Raw genomic sequence first — 25,010 nt, forward strand, 5'->3', positions numbered from 1 at the left:
AGATCCAAGGCTTAGAAAAATAAGTAGCTTTCTCGAGATTAATATTTACCTAGTAAGTGGTTGAGTCTGAATAAAAAAAATATTATGGTCTCTGTTATTTATATAACTTTACTATGGAATTGCTAGCCCAACAGATTTCATAGACCTAAACCCAAGTTTGATGTATTTAGCACAATTTTCCTATGAAAAAAGCTTTTTTTTTCTATTTAGTTAGAATGCATTGGTAATTTAAATAATGACTAGTGTCTACAATGGTAATGTAAATAGGATTGTCATTGATGATGAACTCACATAATGTCTTTATCCATTGTTGATTGACTGACACCTTCTTGATAACTGTCTTGAAAATGGATGAAAGTGGGTGAAAAAATTAGGTGTATCTGCCTACGAGGATCAGTTGACTTTTTTGAATTAAAAACAGAATACTTTTCAGGGTAGCAGTAAAATTTTTGTTTCATATTTTTCTTGCTGGGGAGACAATGTCAGCATTGTGGCACAGAGGGAGAGACCTGTGAGTGACTGCACTTTAGCATTCTGGATTTGTACTCCTTCAGCATTTGGGTTTACAGACATGTGCATTTCTTGGCTTTTTTCCATACCACATTTAGAATACAGAATTAGCACATAGCTACCTCAAAATAAATATTTGAAATAAAGGCAGTTAAACTCAAAGAAAATACAGATTTTTTAAAACATTTTACTTGAATACATTTATAAAGTGAAAACAATAACATACATACAGCTTTTTGGTATGTGTATGCTGTGGTACAGGACAGTCCACTTATAACATACTGAATTTAATAGAGTACTGTGGACATTGTTAGAAAAAAAATTTTATTTAGGAGGGGAAGATTTTTCTCAGCTCAAGATTCAAATTTGCAAACGTTTTCTTTTTAAATTGTATGGGTTATATAGAAATAATCTTCTTGTAAAATAGTCATAATGTGTAAGTCTTTACTATCACTGTCTACCCATGAGTCTTACTTTCCTCCCTGTGTTGAGATGAATAGTTTGATATATAATCTTCTAATGTCTTCTCTTACATTGAGAAAAACAAGTAATTTTTAAAAACATAGTTGAGGCCATGCTGTATGCATTATTTAGCTACTTAACCATTTCGTTTATATTACATGCTGTTTTACATACATTTGCCTCAGTCTTTTTAACAGGTAAATAACATAGCAGTAGGAAAATTCTATAATTTGAGCTTTTCCTTGTGATGATAAACCTTAGCTAACTTATTTCCTTATTTTAGAAGTACTGCAATTCTGGCAGATTCATTTTTGTGAATATGGCTATTTCTGTAGGATACATACCCAGAAGTGAAATTGCTAAATCAAAAGATATTATGTACAATAAAAATTTCACTAAATACTATCAAAATGCCTTCCCCTTAGGGTGCAAAGGGTAGAACATGCTACCAGGCAGGGTTTGCGGGAAATTGGTAAGTCTGCAGGAGTAGCTCACTCTTTCTGGTCATCACTGCCTACCTAGGGATGCAGGAGACCATACCCCTTTAACTAAGTGTGGGCAGTTCTGCTTGCTGCTCAGAAGGAATAGGGGAGGAGGGAAGTGAAATCAACCTAAAGATTGTCTTGGGCGACCACTCTCCCTATCCACTGCTTGCATCTGTTGCCTTTTAGACTAGTAGCTCCCCCACTTTTTTCTTAAGACTACTCCTCTTCTGTGTGTGTCTGGGATTTGATTCTGTTGCCTTTCTGTCTTGTAGGAATTCCTCATAATCTTTTCTTTATTGATTATATACTTTTTTACATGTGCTAAGCCTACCATCTGAAGACCATATCATTAGTTTAAGTATTCAAAACTTGCACTATAAAACCAAATAATTGAGTTTCTTCAACTTGTTATTACATCCCTCCTCAAAACCAGTATCCTTCTAGCTTATGTCATTGAACAGGGTGAAGAAAACTAAACATTCTATTGCTTCCTTTTCAATATGCTTGCCAAAGTTTAATTTACCCTTATTTCTTCGCTCTCTATGCTCTACAGTCTAGGGTGGCAAGGAGAAAGATAGAATCTACTGAAATGTTCATGGTTTTCATCTAGGGATGTTCATCTATGCTGGATCTCCTTCACATAGGTCAGTAAAAAGTATAGCATTATTGTCTTCTGTCCTCCTACTCCCAAGAGAAATATATTATAATAAGGAAGTAAAGAAATTAAAAAATATTTTTTCTTAATTTTTTAAAAATTTATTATTGAGACAGAGAGAAACAGCATGAGCTGGAGAGGGTCAGAGAGAGAGGGAGACACAGAATCTGAAGCAGGCTTCAGGCTCTGAACTGTCAGCACAGAGCCTGATGTGGGGTTTGAACCCACGAACTGTGAGATTCTGACCTGAGCTGAAATCAAGAGTTGGATGCTTAACCAACTGAGCCATTTCAGGTGCCCCGGAAGTAAAAGAATTAATTCCATGAATTTCCTTGGCTTTAAACAATATTCTGTGTGAATTCTGAGGAATTGGAAATAACAAGATTTTGAATATATTCATAGAGGGGTGCATGCAGTACCCTAATAGTGGGAGATATTTTTTAAAAGAATAACAGATGGGGTGCCTGGGTGGCTCAGCCGGTTAAGCCTCCGACTTTGGCTCAGGTCAGATCTCACGTTCATGGGTTCGAACCCCGTGTCAGGCTCTGTGCTGACAGCTAGCTCAGAGCCTGGAGCCTGCTTCTGGTTCTGTGTCTCCTCTCTCTGCCCCTCCTCCTCTCATGCTCTGTCTCTCTCTGTATCAAAAATAAATAAAACATTAAAAAAAATAAAAGAATAGCAGAATAACACCATGTATTATTATCTCTACCATGTAGAGACTTACATACTACTAAATTCTGCCCTCTTATTTTGTACAAAAGGAGACTGAGACCTAAAAGATTAAATGGCTTTACTTAGGGTCCAATAACTAATTAATTATGAAGTCAGAACTAGAATATGGATATTCTTTCTCCCCATCTGGTGCTGATTTTCACACATCATCTTTTACAGTACTATTTCATAGTGACATAATTAAGCTTTTAAAAAAGTATAAATGGAAACACAACCTTGAATATACAAAATTTATTAAGGAGTAAACAAAAACAGCAATTAAGAATGCTCAGTTTTTCAGAATAGAATTTGGAAATATTGAAACTATCGTTTTCCTGATGAAGAGATCAGGTATGAGAACATTGGAATAGCCTTAAAGTAACATCTTTCAAAGCAGATGTTTGGAGAACACTTAAGGCAGTAATTTCCATTTTCATGCAGTGTTTTTCAATTGTTTGTACTGAGAGTTGTTTTTCTTAAAAATTCTTTTCCTTTTTTATCCTTTAATCCATTGTATTTTTCCCCAAAGTAGAGAAAAAGTTGGAGGGGGGAAAAGTCAAAACGTAAGAGGTTGCTATTGGGCAGTTTTACCTAACAACCCAATAAAATTAAATACCTTCAAAGAAAAAACAAATAATGTGCTTTAAAAAATACATATGATATCTTACTTTATTTAAGTCTGATTGATTTTTTGATACATAAATGAAAAACTTTTTAATATAGACATTTAAAAATGTCAATATGTTAGTAAATCTCCTTTCACATGTCATAAAAATTCTTTAAGTTACATTAAATTAGGAAATCACATGCATTAGTATTAGAGTATAAGTTTTCTAATTCATGCTGTATTATATAAAATTGAGGCTCTTTAAAAACTGTAACCCACTTTTACCTTGAGTTTGAAAACAAAATCATTTTAACTTTGAATAGATCAACTTCATTTAGATCTAGGAATGAATGATTAGGATATATTTGGTGGACTTTTGAAAGTATATACTAGATGCCAGGCATTGTGCTAGAAGTTGAGGATTTGTTGAAAGTGGAAAAAATACAGACCATTCTATGAATCTTAGAACAGAATGGTATTGCAGATGTACAGGTACTTAGTTACAATGTACTATTACACTTTAACAAAATAAATAGTAAAATTATGTTTGAACATGTATATCAATAAGAAATAGAGTTAAAAAGTATAGAATTTGAAATATAGACAGACCCTCCTATATGGCTTGTGCTAAGCTTGTAAAAATATCTTGGCTTAGAAATAAGTATTTAATGTAAGCCCTCATTGTGAGATTCTGAAGAGTCACTAAATTTTTTCTAAGTAATTTGGAGTTAAACAGGTGTTAAGCTTTGCTATACTTGATAAAGATCTATTTCATTCCCCCTGAGAATGATTCAAATCTTCATGGAGAGAAGAAACAGCCACATCAGCTTCCAATTGTCAAAATTCAGTTTTTAAAAACTCAAGTCTTTTTCCCAATGGGTTTCCAGATTGAAGAACATATGGACTCTATCTTCTGAGTAAAATACTTTCATTTTCCTTTTGAATTACTTTTAAGACTTCACCCTGATATGAGAAGTGTAAAATGAAACCATAAGGTATTTAAACAACATCTACCTCTCTCTCTTTTTTCCAACGTGGATTGATAATAATCTTATAAAATTTAGAAATAATGCTTTCTCTTTTAAAATGTAATGCAATTTTTTTCAGGTATGGTTGCATTTATTTTTCCAGGAAATGAAACCATGTATGGGTTTTTCTTGGTGTTAGTCTCTAATATGTTTATTTTGTTTATTTTAGTGTATTTTAAGTGGATATTTAACTTTTTGATTTGAACTGCTACCTTAGAGTATATACCTGTTTGCTGTGAATTTACTATATAATCAGAATAAACAGTATTTTAACACTTTTGTGAACAAAGAAATACTATAGCAGACTAGGAGTTTACTTAGTATTTGTAGTAAAACTAGTAAGCTGAAAGGATATAACGAAAGAAATTTAAATCAATATAGCTATGCTTATGCTATTTGAGAAGATCAGTACTGAAAAGATTGGTCTTTTAAAAAAAAAGTTGCAACTAGTTTCTTTTATACTTTTATTTAATATATAACTAATACTTTTAATTTAATATATTAAATACTTATATTTAATACATTAACTTAATACATTATATATAACATATTATTTAATACATTCTATAATAACTAATATTTATTAATATTCTTTTAATTTTATGTAGTAAAATTTATTTTAAACTTAGAGACATAACAGCTTTTCATTTTTATCTTTAAAAAAAAGTCACTTTCCCAAATATTGGAAGTTGAAAGGGAAGAGCCACAACTCAAACAACTTAATTTTCCTATTTCCTAATAAAAACATGAGGGATTCTCATGAACCTTTTGGAACATTTCTGTTTTTCATTTATATTTTTATTGGCCTGCATAACCCTCATTTACAAAAAAATGACTCTTTTCTGTGGCAAGATCTCTTTTGAGATAGTCATTCAGGCAGACAAGTTTGTAAATGATAAGAGAATCACTTGTTTCTTTTTTTTTTTTCCCACCATGCTGTATTCCCTAGCCCAGGACATGTAACCAAATGAGTGAAATAGAATAATGAAAAGTAAACTTTTAACTACAATAATTTGAAAAGGTGATAATATGAGTATAAAGGGGCAAGAATATAGATTCTCAGTGGGGAACCTTCCAACGGTGCATTTTAGTGTGCTAGTGTTCAGTATGATTAAGAGATAGCCTTAGTTACTATAGTAAAGAACTCTTAGAACAAAATGGATGTGTAGCCTGTGTGCACCCCACTTAAAGTATATGAAAGCTTTGGCACCAACATTAGGTTACTTGATTTAGTAGTGTTGTTTGTTATTCATTTTTAATGTGTACTCTTCTGTTTTTCCATTTATAGCCTTATTTCTCAATCTGTATTAATAATGTGATTATATAGAATTCTGTGTTTTATTACTAAAATTTATTTGGTTCTTTGTTGGTTTCATTTTTGAGATGGTCCATATTTTAGTTATTGAGATTAATATAGATAGTAATGTTGCTTATTAGAGCTATTTCAAGTCCCATTGTGAATTTTTAGGTACCATTTCTCTTAGTGTTTCTCTTCCTCTTCAAAGTTGAATATTGATACTGAGTATGAATAGTTGAAGTACAAGCCCTAATTAATAAATTTGCTAGCACAATACACTAAAATCCATGCCTCTGCACATTAATGAATCAAATATAAATGAACCATTGGGTGTCTGTGCAGCCTTTGTGATTTTCATCTTCTGTCTTCAAATTAAACTTATTCATACCTAGAGTATTCTGCTGCTGTTGTGTCCAGATCTAGTAGAATCCCTTATATTGCAAAATTCTTTGACATTTATTTAGTATTATTTGTTAGGACTGTTTGCATTCAGGCTTTTTTCCCCCCAAAATGTTTGTAATATACTGGATCCAGTATAGAATATAGATGGCCTTCTTTATTATGCTTGAAGAACTTGAAAAGATGTATTTCTTTGCTGAGTTTCTCTTCTCTCATTCTCTCTTGAATTCACTTTACTCAGGCTTTTTTCTTATCCTTCTACTGAAACTGTTCTTTTCAAGGTCACCTGTGACATTTATATTGCCAAATCACACAGTCAGTTCTCAATCTTACCTTTCTTGACTAATTGATACTCTTCAGTATGTCTGAGTACTGCCTCCTCCTTGAAATACATTTCCATTGGCCTCTGGGAAACCATATTCCTTTGATTTTCCTCCTATCAAGGGCCTCTCTTCAGAATTCCATGCTGGTTTTTCCTTATCTTGTCAACCTCTTTATTATTGGGGTTACTCAGGCCTAGGTCTTCGGAGTATTCCTTTTGTCTTCTCTGGCTCTCTTCACTTACCTTAAGATCTTAGCCAGTTCACATCTGTCGGTATTATATAAACAAGATATTCTGATGTCTCCCAGATTATATCTCCTGGGAGGTCCTTTCCTTTGAACTCCACACTCCTATTCAATTGTCTACTCAACATCTCTGTTTGGATATTTGTATTGTTCGTAGCAATACAAGCTGGTTTAATAGATAAATCCCGAAATCTCATTCAGTGGCTAGCTATAATAGAACTTTTATTTCTTTTTTAAAATTTTTTATTTAATGTTTATTTTTGAGACAGAGAGGGACAGGTCACGAGTTGGGGAGGGCCAGAGAGAGACACACACAAAATCTGAAGCAGGGTCTAAGCTCCCAGCTGTAGCACAGAGCCCCATGTCAGGCTCTAGCTCATGGACCTGAGCCGAAGTCCATCGCTATACCAACTGAGCCACCCAGGCGCCCCTAGAATTTTTATTTCTCTAAAGACTTTTTTCTTTAATGTGTACTTTTGAGAGAGAGAGAGACAGAGGGGTGGAGGGGATGGGCAGAGAGAGAGGGAGACACAGAACCTGAAGCAGGCTCTAGATTCTGAGCTGTCAGCACAGATCCTGACGCTGCAGGGCTTGACCTCACAAACTGAGATCATGACCTGAGCCAAAGTCATATACTTAATTGACTGAGCCACCTGGATGTCCCTAGAACCTTTTTTTCTTTTTCATATAAATTACAAAATAGATGTTTGTGATGGGTGATTTATATAGCTCCATTATCTTTAGATAATGATATCTTTATTTTTAGATAAAGGTATCTTTATATATATCCATTATCATATTTGGCTTCTAAGATTGCCAAGTTCATCTGCATCAAGCCAGTGGAAGGAGCATGGACAACTGTGTATTGAAAAGTTTATAGGCTAGGTTTGGAAGTGGTCTGTATCATTTCTGTTCATTTTTCATTGGCTAGAGCTCAGTCATATGGCTTTGCTTAATTGCAAAGGATATTGGGAAATGTGGCTTAGCTGTGTGCCTAGGTAGAAGAGAAAATTGGTTTGGGAGTAGCCCTTTCTACCACAGATTTCTAATAGGAACCCCAAACAGTATATGTTTAGTACCAAATTTCTGATGTTCTTCATCAGAACTCATTTTTCTCAAATTCTCTTTCATCTTTGTTAATGTTGACTCTATTTTTCTAATTTCTGAGTTCAAAATCCTTATAATATCATTGCCTCCTTTCCTTTAATACCCTATTTATGATATGTCAGCATGCCCTTTTGACTCATTCTTCAAAATATATACATAATTCAGTGACTTCTCATCATGTCTATTGCTGCCACTTGTTTCCAGACATCATCAACTTCTGGATTATTACAAAAGTCTACAAACAGATCCTGGCTTCTAATATAGACCTCCCACCTGCACCCAGGCTTCTAGAGTAGCCAGAGTGACCATGTTAAAACATGGAAGATCATGTAACTTCTCTGTTTAAAATATTTGAATGTCCTCCTCATCCTCCTAGTAACTATTGGTCTCCACTTATACCATAACTCTTCATCTACCTAGAATGGCCTCTCTGCAGTTCCATGGTCTCACCATGTGGGCCTTTGGATTTACATTGTCCCTGCCTGAAGTTTTCTAAGACATCTGCATAACTGATGGTTTCACCTCCTTTAGGTTTTTGCTCAAATGTTACTTTCTTCTAGAATCCTTCGTTCATCATCTTATTTTAAATTATCCCCTACTCCTTCTGTGATATTTTTTGTTCCTCTTTCATGCCTCATTTTAATCTGTGGTATTTATTGTCATCTTTATCAGATATGGCTGGTTGATCATCATAGTTTCTTTCTGTCTTTCTATAGTGCAGCTATTGCTGGCAAATGGCTACCCAAGCAGGGATCACATTTCCTGTGTAGAGTCCTATTACTTGGTAAGACCAATGGAATGCGTGTAGAGGACATGTATTGTCATTTCTGGGCTGAGTTGTTGTAGCATCTAGTCTGTCATTTCTATGTTCTATTCCCATCTCTACTCAGCTTTGATCTCTACATTAGTTTTAGGCCTGTTTCACTGCCTGTAACATTTAATTAGCTTTGCACATCATATATTTTGGAATCCATTTTATTTTTAATAAATTGCCTTGTGTCTTTTTTTTTTTTTTTTTTTTTTGAGAGATAGAAAGACAGCATGATCAGGGAGATACAGAATCAGAAGCAGGCTCCAAGCTCTGAGCTAGCTGTCAGCACAGAGCCTGATGCAGGGCTCGAACCCACAAACCATGAGATCATGACCTGAGCTGAAGCTGGACGCTCAACTGACTGAGCCATTCAGGCACCCTTTATATCCTCTCTTAAGCTAAGAACATGATTGGCCAGTGGGGCTTGAATCCTTCAGTAGAACTTCCTTTAGAGACTGGAGTGCATTGGTTATATACTAAGTCTGGTTTAGGGCTGGTGGAGGGCATATTTACCCCATGATGCTTGGCAGATAAGGCCTGCACAATTAACTGTGGTCAGTCCTGAAAAAAAGTCATACATAGGTTTTCAGCTAGGAGTTGGACTTTCAGATGATTCTCTCTGATCTGACTCCTTCCTATTTCTGTGGCTTCTTTGGCCCCTTCTTGCCTGTACTCTCCCAAAATTCTAGAAACCTTTCAGTTTAGCATACACTCAATTGTTTCTTCTTTGGCTTTGCGAATGCTGTTCCCTCAGAAAGAATGCTTTTCCTTTTCTTATTCTAACCGTTAACACATGTTAACTCTTAGATTCAATTTATATGTTGCTGCCTTCCAGGAATCCTTCTGTTACTTTGGATAATGCCCCTCTACTGTGTTCCCAAGAAATGTTTTATATATATTATCATTGTGACTTCATAGATTTGTTTTCTTCCATTGTGCTACGAGGTCATTGAGGATAAGGACTCTTTATCATCAAATTAACTCTAAATCTCCATTGCCAGCTGCAGGTCCTTGTACATTATTGGCATTCAGTAAATGTTTGTTGATTAAATGAGTGAGTGAATGAGTGAAATGTAAACTCAATAGCTTTTCATCCCTGCCTTTTATGGTATGGCCAGAACTCAAGGATTCTTTTCTACCTCATTTTCTGCTGGGGCCAACCAAAAGGACTGCTTCCAATTTTCTGACCTCTATTCTTTTGGTGAAAAGCCTACATTGCCATCTTCTCCCTTGTAGATCAGTTGAAACTTGACCCCTTTTTATGGATCTTTATCAAAAATCTCTTGCTCCTTAAAGCATTTCCTGATCTCTTTAGAACATATGTGATCACTTACTCCTTTTTTTTGATTTCCAAAGTTCTGGATTTTTACTTTTCTTAGGGCATGAATCTTAAATGCCATATATATAATTCATTGTTTTCTTATTTTATCCCATTTATTAGATTGTAAGTGCCTTGAGATTAGAGACTTTTTTCCTCATATGAACTCACCTCAGCTTTTCCAAATAATAGTGTAAAAAATACTTAAATTAAAAAATACTTGTAAATGAATATAATTAAACCAAATGGAACTGGTCATTGAGAACCAAATTAAAATGTAGTAAAGAAATTGAGGAAAATAAATCACTTCAGAATGTGAAGAATTGCTTCAAAATTGAAATTACTACAAAGTTTCTAGGAGATGACAGCCACTATTGAAAGAAGCGGCTTCCAACTGTCTAAAAAACCTGGAAGTGTAACATAATAAGCCCCTCTGTCCCTGTGGGTGGGGCAGTTTTCACTAATTTATCTAGCTTGTAAAGCAGTGTATAATATTTTTCTTTTATGCTAGCCATTTGCTTTCACCAGTATTTTCTTTAGAGCTTCCGATTAAAGGCAGGAAGTATTGGGTTATGCTGGGTTGCTGCTGCATTTAAGCCTTTATATTATTTAAAGATAAAATATCATACTAGAGCAGTTGATATTTCTTTGCTTTTTTATTCTGTTGTCCTATGATTTATAAACTCTCATATCAACAACAACAAAAATGTGATATAGGGCCTGGGTTTGAGAGAAGTGAGGTCCTAAATGCCAAAGCAGTGGTTCTTGCCTCTGAATTTCCTTCATATATATGCTTATAAACCACTCAGTGCTCCTGTATTTGGGGCAAGTGATGGGAGCTACTAGAAAAATTGAGTGAATAGAAATAGTTTCCAGGCTTTTCAAATCCTTACCTGTACTACACAGTACTTAGTATCTACTGCAGTTTTACTTATCCATTTAAAAGCAACAGAGTCTTATAACCCCTAACCCCCATTCCACCAATCTAGTAGCTGTTCAATTTTGGGTGATGCTAATCCTGGAAAAGTTATATATTTTCTAATTGTTGTTAGTTGTAATACGTGATAGTAGTTTTCCATATAATTTATAAGGTTTTTGGTCCCACTTTGACCTGTCATTTTATAAAAGGAATATTTAATCTTTACAATAATTTGCCATAATGAATATATTAATGAACCTAATATAAAAATGCTTCCACAACAATATGGATGTAACATTACTAAAAATTTTTTTTTGGTAATGGAAAGTCAGAGATGTGAAATCTAACTTTGTTTCTTAGTAACAAATTAGGATTTAATTTGTTAACTTTGGATTGTATTACTAAATTAAAGGGTTGTTTTGAGAATTAAATAAGACGACATGTAAAATTCTTACTTTAGTGCCTGGTATATTATGGGCAGTCAGTAATTTTTAGTTACCATTCACTTTCCAGGAGCACAGTGTAATGTATTTCTCAAAAGAATGATGTCCTGTCTATCTGAGTCTTCAGGTATTTCTTTGCATGCATATTTTCCAGTCCTGTGACTACTTACTAGAGTGATCCTTTAGATTGAAGACTGAAGACAGTCTCCAAATAAAGTATAAGCCTCCATTCTTTCTTTCTAGGCTTTTTTTGATTCAAGTTGGGAAACTCATAATGTTAAGTACAGGGGCTAGACACATTGATTAAACAGATATACTTATTAATTCATTGGGAAACCAAATGATTATCAATATTAGTGGTGTAGAAAGAAGGGTAAATTTATTTTCTCAATGAATTGATGTCTAATTAAGCTTATATACACACACATACACATTTTTTAAATGTTTATTTAATTTGGGGAGAAAGAGAGATAGAACACAAGCTGGGGAGAGGCAGAGAGAGAGGGAGAATCTGAAGCAGGCTCCGGGCTCTGAGCTGTTGGCACAGAGCCCAACATGGAGCTTGAACTCAACGAACTGTGAGATCATGACCTGAGCCAAAGTTGCATGCTTAACCTATTGAGAAACCCAAATGAAGCCTAAAGTCCAGAAAGATCACAGATTTATCATTCTTATCCAACCGAGACATTCTTACCAGCCTACTAATTTTCCTTATTTTGGCCTTCCAGCCAAATCAGTCCTAAATCTTGAGTGAGTTTTGCTAGCTGCTTTATTTAACTCTGATTCTTAGATTGCTGAGTTATAGCTGGGAGGCAGAAATCACAGTTGTACAGATTAGGGCCACTCTAGATGAATGTTTTCTAATTTCAGTTAGACCTTTGTAACTACTTAGCCATCCTTAAACTTGTTTTTAGTCAGGTTTCTTTCATATTCCCCAAGGCAACTCTTCTTTTACCTCTCTGTTCTTCTGTTATAAACTTGTTATTGAGTAGAGAAAATAGAAATAATCAGGCCAAAATCAGATCTTCAGTTTTTCTTCTCTTGAACCCTAAACTGTTAAAAGCCTTACATCCTTTCATCTTGTCACAGAGAAAAAGGTGACTTTTTTCACTTGCAGGGTAATTACACTCTTTTCACAGGGTCACACCACTTCTATCTTTCTACCGTGCTGCTTGCTCTTAGCTTTCTCCCTCTTGTCATCTCCAGTCCTTTGTTTATTTGTTTTGAATTTAGTCTTTTCCCTCTGCAAACATGCTTACATCTATTCTTTACCCTCTTAAAACTACCACCCTATCTCTCTTCCATTGTCACGAATTTTTGTTTCAAAGCCAGTATTACCTATCTTCACCAAAACATGTGTTTATTACTATCTGGCTTACCTTTCACAACTGTAATCAAATTGCTAATGGCATCACCAGTAATCCTTGTATCTGTTAGATGGTTTCAAAGGCAGGTAATAGAAAACCTGGCTCTAAATGAAGTGAAATTCTTCATTAAATTGTGAAGAAGTATATTATCTTTTATTATATGAAGTATAGGTATGTAAACTCTTGGGGGCAGGTCTTTAGATCCATTTTTTAAAATAGTTCTTTCAGTTTTATGTCTCTGGGTATATAAACTTTTACCCCATTTTGTCTTCTTCATGGTTGTGTTTCTAATTGCCAGCAACTGAGTTTACCATTTCTTTGTTTCAACCTATCAAGAGAAAGGGAAAACTACACTCAACCACTGAATAAAAGTTTCGCATTTCAGATTGGTGAAAGATTATTACCAGACAAAAATTTTATGCAGTGATTGGTTTAATGCTAGATTTTGGACTAGTTAATGCAGTGATTGATTTAAAACCAGATTCTGGAAACAATGACTGGCAAGAATGACAAGATTGTCATAGTTGTCTTAGAGTCTGCTTTCCTTAAGTTATCTAACCATTTAGGAAGTGATATCTGAACAAAATTGTAATTGTTAAGAAAGGATAATTTGGAAAATTGCACTTTTCAGGAAAGAGGAAAGGGGAGAGAAGTGAATTCTAGCTAGATAACCAAGTGAATGCTTCAATTTTCTAGTCATAAAATCCAAGATCCACCCCCGCCTTCCCCACTTCATGGAAACAACTCAAATGTCCATCTACTGGTAAATGGATAAACACTGCTCATACTCTCTCTCTCAACAATAAACATTTTTAAAAAGTCTTTAAAGGATTTATATTTAGGGCGTCTATGTGGCTCAGTTGGTTAAGCATCCAACTTTGGCTCATTTCGTGATCTCATCTTTCAGGAGTTCAAGCCCTGTGTTGGGCTCTGTGCTGACAGCTCAGAGCCTGGAGACCGCTTCTGATTTTGTTTCTCCCTCTCTCTCTGCGCCTCCCTCATGTACATTCTGTCTTTCTCTCTCAAAAATAAACAAACTAATGGAGGACCATGGGGAGGGGAAGGGGGAAAGAGAGTTGGGGAGAGAGAGGGATGCAAAACCTGAGAGACTATTGAATACTGAAAACTAACTGAGGGTTGAAGGGGGAAGGGGTGGGGGAAGAGAGGTGGTGGTGATGGAGGAGGGCACTTGTGGGGAAGAGCACTGGGTGTTGTATGGAAACCAAACTGACAATAAACTATTAAAAAATAAAAAATAAAAAAAGGGAACCTCAGATAGAATAAAATATTTTAAAAATTTATTTTTAAGTAACCTCTACACCCAACATGGGGCTCAAACTAAAACCCCAGGATCAGCCTCTCATGCTCCACCGAGACAGGAGAGTCCAAACATTTTTACGCAGAACTCAGTATTGTTGCTCACTCGCTTCTTTGAAGAGTCTTTGCTGCTTTGTCTTTTTTTGGCACTGGTCTATTTTGGTTCTCTTATTATGTTACTGATTGTAAGGAACATTTTCTTCTCTATTTCAGTGATCCTTCGTCTGCAATTTTTTTCAATATTGGAATTTCCCAGATTTCATTTTCACTTTTCTCCCGTCCTTTCAATATAGTTTTCTCTGGATCGAGCACATACCTAACTCTCAGTAAATTTTTGTTAGATGAATATGTACGTTCCTCAACTCCCAACACTGCTCTGTCTTCCAATTTCATATCTCTAGTCTAGGCTGCTTTTTGAGTTTCCAAGTTGTAGCGATTAGTTTTTAGACATACCTGCCTAGACATTTTTAGGTGTCCGGGACATGATTATTCTCCTAATCACAGCTACTTAATCTGTATCATTTCAGTTAAATAGTATGTTTACCCTTTTGTCACAAACCTCAGTTTTATTCTCTTTATCTCCTTTTCCCTCACCTTCCGTATTGGATGTCTCACTAAATCTTATCTATTCCACTTCAGATAGGTCTGAATCTTAGCCTTAGATTCACATCACCAGCACCTTTTTTTAGTATTGTTGCCATGTAACATATAAAGCTGATCATATTAGTCTTCTATTGAGAAAGGTTGGTTGTCTGTTGAGTAGAAGATGTAAAGATAACTAGTTACTCATACAAGGTCTTTTGAAATCTGGTTCTAAACCCATGTTTCCTGCCTTAGCTTTTGCCACTCCTAAGCTGCCTTGAAATAATTGTTATTTCCTAAGATAAAGGTGCCTTTGTATGTCTTTATGCCATTGTCCATGCTCTTTCTGCTACTTAGAATGCCTTTTCCATTTTGCCCAGCAGACTTCTGTTTATCATTTAAGTTTCTTTAAAGAGTCAGCTTGCTCATTCCTTAATTTGTTATTTATTAAGTACCTCCTTTGTTCCAGTTACTGTGCTTGGTCAGTGAATTAGATGGACACAAACCCTTGTCCTCATGGAACTTACAAAATAGATCCTCATTAAAACCTTGATGAAATCCTCAATCTCTCAGGCAGGGTTAATTAGAACTTTGATCATAGCTATAATAGTATCCAGTGAATTTCTAGAGGAAATGTCATATAAAAAGCTCATTGTCTTTGAAGCCCATAGACTTATTATTTACTACTGATGGGTAAGAGTTCATTTCTTCTTTGATTCTTTAGTATGAAAATAACAGTATGTAGTTATGGCAGTGTGGTTGTGAGACTTGGTAATAATGTGTTTAAAAGAGTACATGGCTAGCACAGAATAGCCCAATGTAATAAATGCTGTCAATTTTTTAAAATTTTATTTATGTTGAGGGAGGGGGGGCAAGGAGGGGCAGAAAGGGAGAGAGACAGAATCCCAAGCAGGATCCACGCTGTCAGTGCAGAGCCCAATGTGGGGCTGGAACTCATGGACTGTGAGCAACCATTACGTAAGCCAAAACCAAGAGTCAGATGCCCAACCAGCTGAGCCATCCAGGTGCCCCAAATGCTGTCTATTTTTTTAATCAGATTTTTGGAGAAAACTTATCAAATTAGTATGGCTACTCAGGTGTTTTGGGCATTCTGGTATTCAGCAACATTGTTTATTTTGATATTTTTTGCATTTGTCTTTTGTTAGAGTTTTAACTGGTAGTACAATTAACATTAGATATTTGTTTTCTTATCATCTTCCTTACTTCCTGGTAAAAATGCTAATTGAATAAAGAAATGATTTTCACGCTAACAGTAGCTAGGAAAAGTATGGAATTATTTCTCAAATAATTGACGCTGTTGCAAAATTATATTTTTATAAAATAAGTAAATAACTAGTTGAAGATGGGTGTCTACATGTCTCTAAAAGCTAACAGAGAAATACATTGAAAAGTACCACAAAGAAATTCATGACTACATAAAATATAATTTTACATAAATAATATATACAGTTTTCTAGTGATTTTGTATCAGGCCTCAGTAATGAAAGAATTCTCCTTTACAAGATGTCTCCTGTTGGATCCATCTCTAGTTGAAGGGATTCCCCCCCCCTTTTCTTTTTATTAAGACAGCACAGAGTATAGATAACCTACATTTGAGTTATAGTTGTACTTGGTAAATAGAGGTTTTAGTGAATATTCTTTCTGTCTATCTGCATGAAGGCACAATAGATTTCGGTTTGTGAGATAAAGCATTCTCTTTTATTGTATGATACCCTATAGTACCTGAACATTATTTCACCAAGATTTATGCAGAAAGTGAAACCCTTCTAGAACTTAAGCACTTTTATCTTCTAGCTGACAGTGCATTGATAATGTTTACTTCTTTTTAGAGGTTACCATTTGTTTAAGTTTTAACTAATATCTAGCATTAATTTTTAATCTAAAAATATGGAAGCAAAAGTGAGCCAGATACAGGAATTAAAAAAAATAGGTAATATAAAATTCTTATAACAAAATATAAGGTACTAAAATTGTCCAGTATTTAGGACTTTTCTTTAGCAAGAAGAATTTATTACTGACTTTTGTTAAGACTATCAAGATTTATGAGATATTGTCACAAGCAAGTGGGTAAGATGGAAAATGGGAAATTTTTTCTAGTATAATTTCATCGTGACAGTTTTCTCTTTAAAACCAGCATTCTTTTATTGCTGTAGATCCAAGTTACATTAAAATGACACTAAAAACATTAAAATGGCAACCATAAGTGTATCTAATTTGAGTGTCAGTACAATTTATGCAACAATTGGAAAACATACATAGTACTACTAATTTTAGTAATTAACCCTGTTCTACTTTAACAGAATAATAAAAGAATTAAGCAATTATGAACTTAATGACTTCAGTGAAATAAGTATTAATGTTTCTTTTCTGTTCTTGATCATTTTGTGTATTAAATTTTGCCTGTTTTTTAAATTTTTTGACAGTGGTAGTCCTGATCTGAACACCTTTTCTGCTACTGATCATGTTTAAAGGGCCTTATTCTGTTCTTTTTCCCCAAGGTTATATTTAACTCTGGGAGAGAAAGGAGCCTGAACATTGTATGGAGAGGGAAAAAGACTAAGTGTTCTCATAACACCCTGTCATTCTAAAGGTTGCTCATATAGAAATACAAAATGAGCATTGCACAACTCCAGGAGTGTCATACAAATTTTGATGTGAACCCTGCCCCCTGGAGTTGTGCAGTTTAATAGCACAACTATTATAGTGTTTTTTTTTTTTTTTAAGGTTTGTTTAGTTTTACAGCAGGTGTGTGGGGATGGGACAGGGAAAGAGGGGACAGAGGATCCCAAGCAGACTCTGTGCTGAAAGCAGAGAGCCCGACGTGGAGCTCAGACTTATGAACCATGAGGTCACTACCTGAGCCAAAGTCCAACACTTCACTGACTGAGCCACCCAGGTGTCCCCTTAACACAGTTTTTTTTAATTCTCACCATTTTTACATCTGTCTACTCAATGAGGGTAGGGATAACATCTTATTAATCTTTGATTTCTTAGCAACTGGCTCATGGTAAAGTCAATCATTTTTATTAGAATATATTTTAGGATTCTATTTCAATATTCATCCATTTATACCTTGTTAATTGGCTAATTCGATTGCCATATTTTCCCCCCAAAAATGAACTTTATAAAGTCTTCTGGAGGCGCCTGGGTAGCTCAATTGGTTCAGCATCTAACTTTGGCTCAGGTCATGATCTAATGATTGGTGAATTCAAGCCCTGCCTGTATTAGACTCTGTTCTGATAGTCAGAGCCTGGAGCCTGCTTCAAATTCTGTTTCTCCCTCTCTCTGCCCCTCCCTAGCTCATGCTCTGTTTCTCTCTCTCAAAAATAAATAAACATTAAAAAATAAAAATAATAACGTCTTCTAATTCACACTTGAAAAGTAATAGGTTATTTATAGTTAAAACATTTAAATATTAGAGGAAAAAAGTGGGCCATATCTTAGTTACAGATTGTCTATTTTGCTTCTGCCTTTTCCACCTGATTCTCATTTGGGTCATACTTATTTCCTTTGTTTCACATCAAATTACTAACCACATTGGGGCTCAGAAAGAAAATGAATAGACTTAATGCTTGAGTTTATTTCCCTCTTAAGATACATTTCAACAATTTTTGATTCTTATAGAACAGAAAATACATACTCTGTATATTTAAATGGCATTGTTTTATATTCTTTTACGTAGATTGCAATGATATGTTAAAGCTGTGTGTATACCAACACATAAGTGTGAAGTTTTTTTTAAAGTAGAAAGACAATTCATTGACTTACAATTAGAAAGACAGTCATACTTTTACTGTAATTTTAATCTCAGACTTTGAAATTAGGCCAAAGAATCGCGGGGAAATCCTCAGAAAGAAAAGTTAGAACATTTCATTTATGTGTCATCCACAACTTTTCAAAAACATGTGTATTTCTATTAGTTAAAGATTTTAGACCTGGAGATTATATACTAATAGGATACCTAACTACAGCAACTTTTATACAGAAGGCTTTGTTTCCAGATCTCATGTGGCCTAGGCTCACATCCTTAATATGAATACTTTTTGGGATCTTAGTTTTAATTGCTGGTGGAAATGAATATAGATAATGTTTGTGAATGTGGCAATATGTTATATTAATACAATTTTTTAGATAGGTACAGATAAATAAAGAAATATAATGATCTAGATATATATACTTGTAAATTCTCAGAATAAGTTCTCATCTTAACCATGCTTGTATTTGGTCAACAGTCAGTTTTTGAATACTTGATGTTTTTAATATTTTTCTAGCCATGCCATTGGTGATAACTCTAAAAATACACAATAATTTCTTTTGCTAAGTGATAAATTTATGGAAAGACAGTTGTCTTGATTATGCCAAATTTGCTAATTTCTTATCCTCTTTCCTCTACAAGAGGCTTTTGGGGAAGGGGTGAAGGTATTTCTTAAATGAGAGTTCAGTCCTTATGTAAATGATCAAAACTTACAGAAATTTGGTGACTGAAATCTACACATACTCCTTTCCAACACTGTTCTAAAATGACAAAGCATGCCTCATTTTTTCAGTGATAGAGCTGAACACTGAGAGTGTATACTATTGGAGGGAGCAGGATTGGGAGGATAAAACCTTGGTCTGTTCCCATGTAAATGACTTTAAATATGCTAGTAATTACCCTTATTTGAAAAAAATGCATGTGACTTTTTTCCCAAAGAACATATATTGCTCACAGCATCATAAACTGGATGATAAGTTTTGTTTTTTTCCAAATGAGGCTAATTGCTATTCCATTATGAGTAAGTTCCTTGAGGGTTTGTATCTTATATCACCTGGAGCAGTGCATTATAATGGAGAGACTCTCAAGGAAATGTATAGAAATTGTTGGCCTCTCTAGGTGATTTTTGTAATACATTCTAGATTTGTGCTCTGAAATAAGTGATTCTTGCTTTGTCTTCAGATGATTTTAAATTGTTACTATAGTAAGTAGACTACTTGTATTGAGAATGATAGTCTGAGTTTTAGCTTCAGGATATTATAAACATTATCATGCTGAGGTGTACAGTTCTTTATTGTTTTTTGGATTGTATCTAAGTATTTTTTAATTCTTGATACTCCATTTACGTATGAAGATGAAACTTACCTTAAATATTTTTCTACTGTATGGACAAATTTTAGTTCCTGCTATATTGGGGCTTTTGTTTTAGCCAAGTGTTGCCATTGTGATCATTTTTGTTAGTATTAAAGAGCACAAAAATAAATATAGTTCTGTTTCTTCCTAATTTTGATTATTACTCTTATAGATGTTATTTGAGTTACTTGCTAATTTATGACTGCTTTTATAATTCCTCTGGTTTTTCTACCATATGACAAAAATTACTGCTCACCTGCTTTAATAGCTTTTGATTTGACTTCACCCTCATGCATTATGCTAGAACATATTATTGTTACCCAATTTAGTAATAATTTTGTAAAAGCAGGTTAACATCTCTTATAATTTTAATTGTTATCAAGAAAAATGACATCATTTAATTTGACTTAAAATTCAGAAGGATGGATGAATGACAAATTAATAATTTACCACTCTTGCATAATACTGAAGCACAGAAAATTAGAAGGATTGATGGCAGAAAAGGTTAACAAATTTTAGCAGCTTTCATTAGCTTTACATCGTCATATGTTTGTGGTGCTGACTGAAATAGGCTTTGTAGGAGATCTCAGTCTAGGGAACTAATTACTTGTGCCGATTGCCGCACTGATGAATAGACCCTCATTGTATCATTCCCCTGAAACGAGGGGTAGCCTGTGATTCACGACTGCATCCTGGCTGATATTTGATAATAATTTTAACAGATAAATGTAGGTAGGCAGAATGATGAAGTGCCTATCCAAGCTCCAGGACTATCAAAGCCATACATGTAGCCATCTGTGTACCGTCTTTTCCCCTTTCACCTAAGGAGAATTTTATTGAGTTCAAGCAACTGTTGTCTTTTGCTTCTGTGTGTACTCTGTAGGTGCTTCTTACTTGTTTTCAAATGGCATTATAATAGTTTTCATTGAAACTGTAGACAGCAATATAAAAAAGAATAAAAGCTTTTTAATTTTTCTTTTTGAGGACTGCAGTTCTAACACTTTTTTGTATTCCATTGGATTACATTATATCTCCTCTTTATGCATGATTAAAATCAGCAAAGGACATTTGATGTTCTCATTGTGTCCCCAGTTTTCTCATAAAAGACCATTGCATTTCTATTATTTTTAAACATATTTTCTTTCAGTAATGTACTGTTTTTTTGTGATGCTTTTATTAACCTGAAATAATTTTTAATCTATAAAGGACTTATTTTACAAATCTGTTTTGAATTTTTTAAGATAACATCTCTAGGACATCAAAATAAGAGTTTCTTTTAAGTGAGTATTTTGGGACTGTCAGTTGGTCATGACTACTAATATGTCAAAGCTGACAGGTTCAATTTTATTAGCTCATGAAATACAAATGCAATTTTATTTTGTATTAGTCATTCCTTACAGAAGTTTTGATGATGAATTTTTTAATTGTTGAAGCTTAAAAATTTTCATGCTGTGTATCTTTAGTGAATAAATGTATTGTGCAGATTTTTTTTTACTGTAACTGAAAAAAAAAAAAACTTCATACTAGTATTTTCCTTATATTTTCCAGCATGTTAGATTATGATTAGTTAATAGGGAAAGTTGACATTTATATATTGCCATATAAAAGATCTACATAATTGGGGAAAATATAGTAGAACCCTTTAAAAAATACATTTCCAAAAGTATGCTTTTGATATAGCAATTATTGCACATCATATAGCATGTAGTTTTTAATTAAATATAAAAACAGACTACATAAAACAGAAATCCAATCTGATTTGCTTGAAAATAGATTGCTATTTCACTCTATAGGAATGGTTTATTTAAAAACAGTAAATGGAAAAGAAATGCATTTTCTTGTGTTGTTCTAAGCCTCAGGGGCTAAATGTAATGAATATTTTAAGAGATTATTTTAATTAAATTCCTGCACATCTAAACAGAGTAATATTTTATTATCACATACATAACCATGTAACTGAGATATTCATTAAAGTTAACACTTTCTGGACCAAGAATTCATGGTATGATTTACTGACCTTGTGCAAAAAGGCACAAATTAGGAAGAAAAATGAAGGGGGACAGACTTTGATTAATATAGGTAATGCTATACCATATTTATAATAGCCTTTTCCCTATTCTGGTTTATAAATGCAGCCACAGAGAAAGGTGCCCTGCTGAGGCTGAAATGAGGCTGAAATCAGAGCACATGCCACTAGAGTGTGGGGAAACTGATCACACTGTCAGCAATTCATTTTAAAATGATGTATTTAGTGCTCATTTCACCTTCCAAGAAAAAGGAAAAGGAGTTCCTTGGACTGGAAGGTGATATTGTTATTTTCAAGGACATACCTAAGTTAAAGATTGCAGAAAAGGGGAGTGTGAGGTGGAGGGAGAATTAAGAGGAAGGGGAGGGGGAAAAAAGGCAGAGCAAACAAGGAGAGCTTTATGCAGAAATTCAGTGCTACCACGCTGTTTGATAATTGCTAACATATGTGGCTTCTCTGTTTCATTGTAGTCGTCCCCGTGAGTTCTGGCGCCTTGACTACTGGGAAGATGACTTGCGGCGCCGGCGACGATTTGTGCGTAACCCTCTAGGATCGACACATCCTGAAGCGACACTAAAAACAGCCGTGGAACATGGTCAGTGTATAAACCACTCCTTGCCAATAGCAGCAGGTACAGTACTTGGTAATGAAGAGCATAACTTCATTATTACAAGGCACTGTAAAACGGTCCATGCCACATTTCATAGTTATTCACCCCAGAAAGAGAAGTTAAATTTTTTATAGTTAGTGTAGGTTCCTATTAAATTATGGTGTCAAGTGTATTTATTTATTATGTTATACATGCAAAACTTACTTTCCGTAGACCCTTTGTTTCAGAGTAGGAGGATAAAATATTTCTCTTTTTAAGCAACACATTCAGCTTTGAATAAATTAATCCTGGACGCCTGCCTTAAATCCATGAATATCAGAAAGACAACATTTACAAACCAAATAGGTTTCTAGGTTCTGTTGTGTGTATATGGTTTTCCCTCAACTATGGTATTTTAGCATGAGATTATGAAGTGGGAGAGATGGTAATAAATGTCTAAGTGCCCAGATACTTTCTGAGCCTTGATTTGTAGATGGCTATGATGGATGGCTCCTGGAAAAAGAGAATAGACATTATTTTCATATGTTCCCATTCTGCATCATCCTGTTATCAAAGCTTAACAAAACATTTTTCCTTTTTTGATATAATGCACATCACTGTGATTCAGATTAGGCAGAAGCCTGATGAGCAAATTGGAGAAAACCAAAAAGTCCTTGGATTTAATATACTCTCTTTGATCATAGGGTTTCATTCAATATTTTTTCACTTTTGAAATCCAATTAAGATATATTGATTAAGGGGGAAAGCTCCTGTCTACATTAAAATAATTTTGATTTCATAAAATTTAAATTGGTATTTTTTTAATAAGGTAGTTTTAATTCCCATTTTTCAAGGTATTGGTTTAACATGCAGCAGTTTATGGTTAAATGATAGTATGTAGTATACAAAATAAATGTGAAATTATATTCAATAAGGATATTAAGAATTTAGATTAAGTCTGTGATCTTAGGTTTGGCCTCAGTCAGGCAGCTTAACCTCTTGCACTCAGCCTTAAAGAGCCATTTCTGGAAGAAAATGTCCACAATATGTCATCAGATATAACACCAAATGTGACATCAGTCCTTTAAAATAAATGATCATACAGAGAATAGTCAATAACAAAGTGATCTAAAAGCAATAATAGTCTGAGGGCCCTACATCTTCAACTACAGGAGGTGGGGAAGGAGAAATAAGATGAATTAATTAGGCCACTTTTGCTTTTAGGGTTCATGTGCTTTTTGTGTGGTGCTATAGATTTCAGAGTTACAAATATTTTTTCCTTTCTTTTTTTTTTTTTTTTTTTTTTTGCTTTTGGCTAATGACTATTACATTGAAAAAAATTGCCGTTTTTGCAGTTTTATACTTTTCAGTCAAACAGATGTTACTATGTGAACTTAAAATTTAATAAGTACCTTTCTGTCTTCTTAACTGTCATTTAACATTGACTTGTGAAGTCTGAAGTCTGTCAATGACAATAAAAACGTTTTTATGAAAATTTTTTCTTTTATATCTGGAGATGCAGACTTATTTTCTTAAATTGTGACATAGGCAATCTGTTAATCCTTTTTTAGGAGAGAAATATCAGTAACTGGATTTAAAATTTGTGGTATGGATTTAATACAGAGCTTATTAAAATCCATCATTAACCAAAAATAGTACATGAACCATTTGGGGGAATTACAGAATTTTTCATAATGAATAAATTTGGATTTTATTGTTACTGAACTTTACGTTTTAAAATACTATTATGCCACCATTTTGTGATGCCAGGGGGCTGGTTAAAAAAAATGTTTAGTAAGCATTGTAATGCTTACTTTATTTTAGGACTTTTTTTATCCTGTATAGAATTCACTCTGACTCCATACAGTAATTGAAAAGTTAATATAATATTTATTAAACTGAGAAAAGTAAAATTAAGCACTTTATGTAATTTCATCTTATTTGACAATATTGTACATGAATTTCACAGTGATTAAAATACTCTGAAAGGTTGAAAACAAAAATTTAAATCTGAAATATATGTTTTTAAAAATTAAGTGAATAGAAGATGCTTTAGTGGTCTTCCACTTAAGGAGATATATCATATTTAATGTAACATTTTTTGATAAAAGATACAAGTCTTTTTGTTCATACTTTGTACATATTTTTATTTTAAGTAATGAATATTAGTGGTTTTAAAACTCAACATGGAGATTGTACAGTGATATTGTTTCATGTCAGCATAGTTTATGTTAATTCATTCTGTAAGTCAGGAACTTAATTTTTTATTAAATGAAGTATCTTATAGGTGACATCTAGTTTTAATTTTGTGTTAATTATGAAACTCTTGCTCTTTTATCCTTAATTTAATAATAATAAGGAAGTTAATGAAAATAAATATAGTAAAAATCAAGTTAGCAAAACAAAATAATGTGATCAAATAGCAATTGAAACTACAGAATTTAGCATGGAGAAATAACTGTGCTTCAGTGTTGAACTTGAATATTTAAAATAGGTATTATTGAGATTAGTGTGTTAGTTTTGTACTGTTTTAGGACTTCTCACTTTTATGTATAATTGACTTAACTAAGGAGAACAGGGCATTGTTTAATGCAGATTCTTAAAACATCATGAACTATATTATTATCAAAGGGAAGCATCTAAATAGAAATGCCGTTGGAGATTAGTTATGTATTTTAGTAG

General features: G+C 33.9%; 1 protein-coding gene across 6 annotated transcripts in view; it reads left to right on the forward strand.

The window, feature by feature from the left end:
• Positions 1–25,010, forward strand: part of LRBA (LPS responsive beige-like anchor protein) — a 688,703-nt gene that overhangs the window by 386,038 nt on the left and 277,655 nt on the right. For all 6 annotated transcript variants that reach the window (XM_029940220.1, XM_029940227.1, XM_029940238.1 and 3 more), the window contains one exon: positions 22,210–22,334. In XM_029940220.1, the coding sequence (XP_029796080.1) occupies positions 22,210–22,334 (125 nt within the window). The remainder of the gene's footprint in view (positions 1–22,209; positions 22,335–25,010) is intronic.

This window comes from Suricata suricatta, chromosome 1, assembly GCF_006229205.1.
Source record: "Suricata suricatta isolate VVHF042 chromosome 1, meerkat_22Aug2017_6uvM2_HiC, whole genome shotgun sequence".
In the NCBI taxonomy this organism is placed as follows: Eukaryota; Metazoa; Chordata; class Mammalia; order Carnivora; family Herpestidae; genus Suricata; species Suricata suricatta.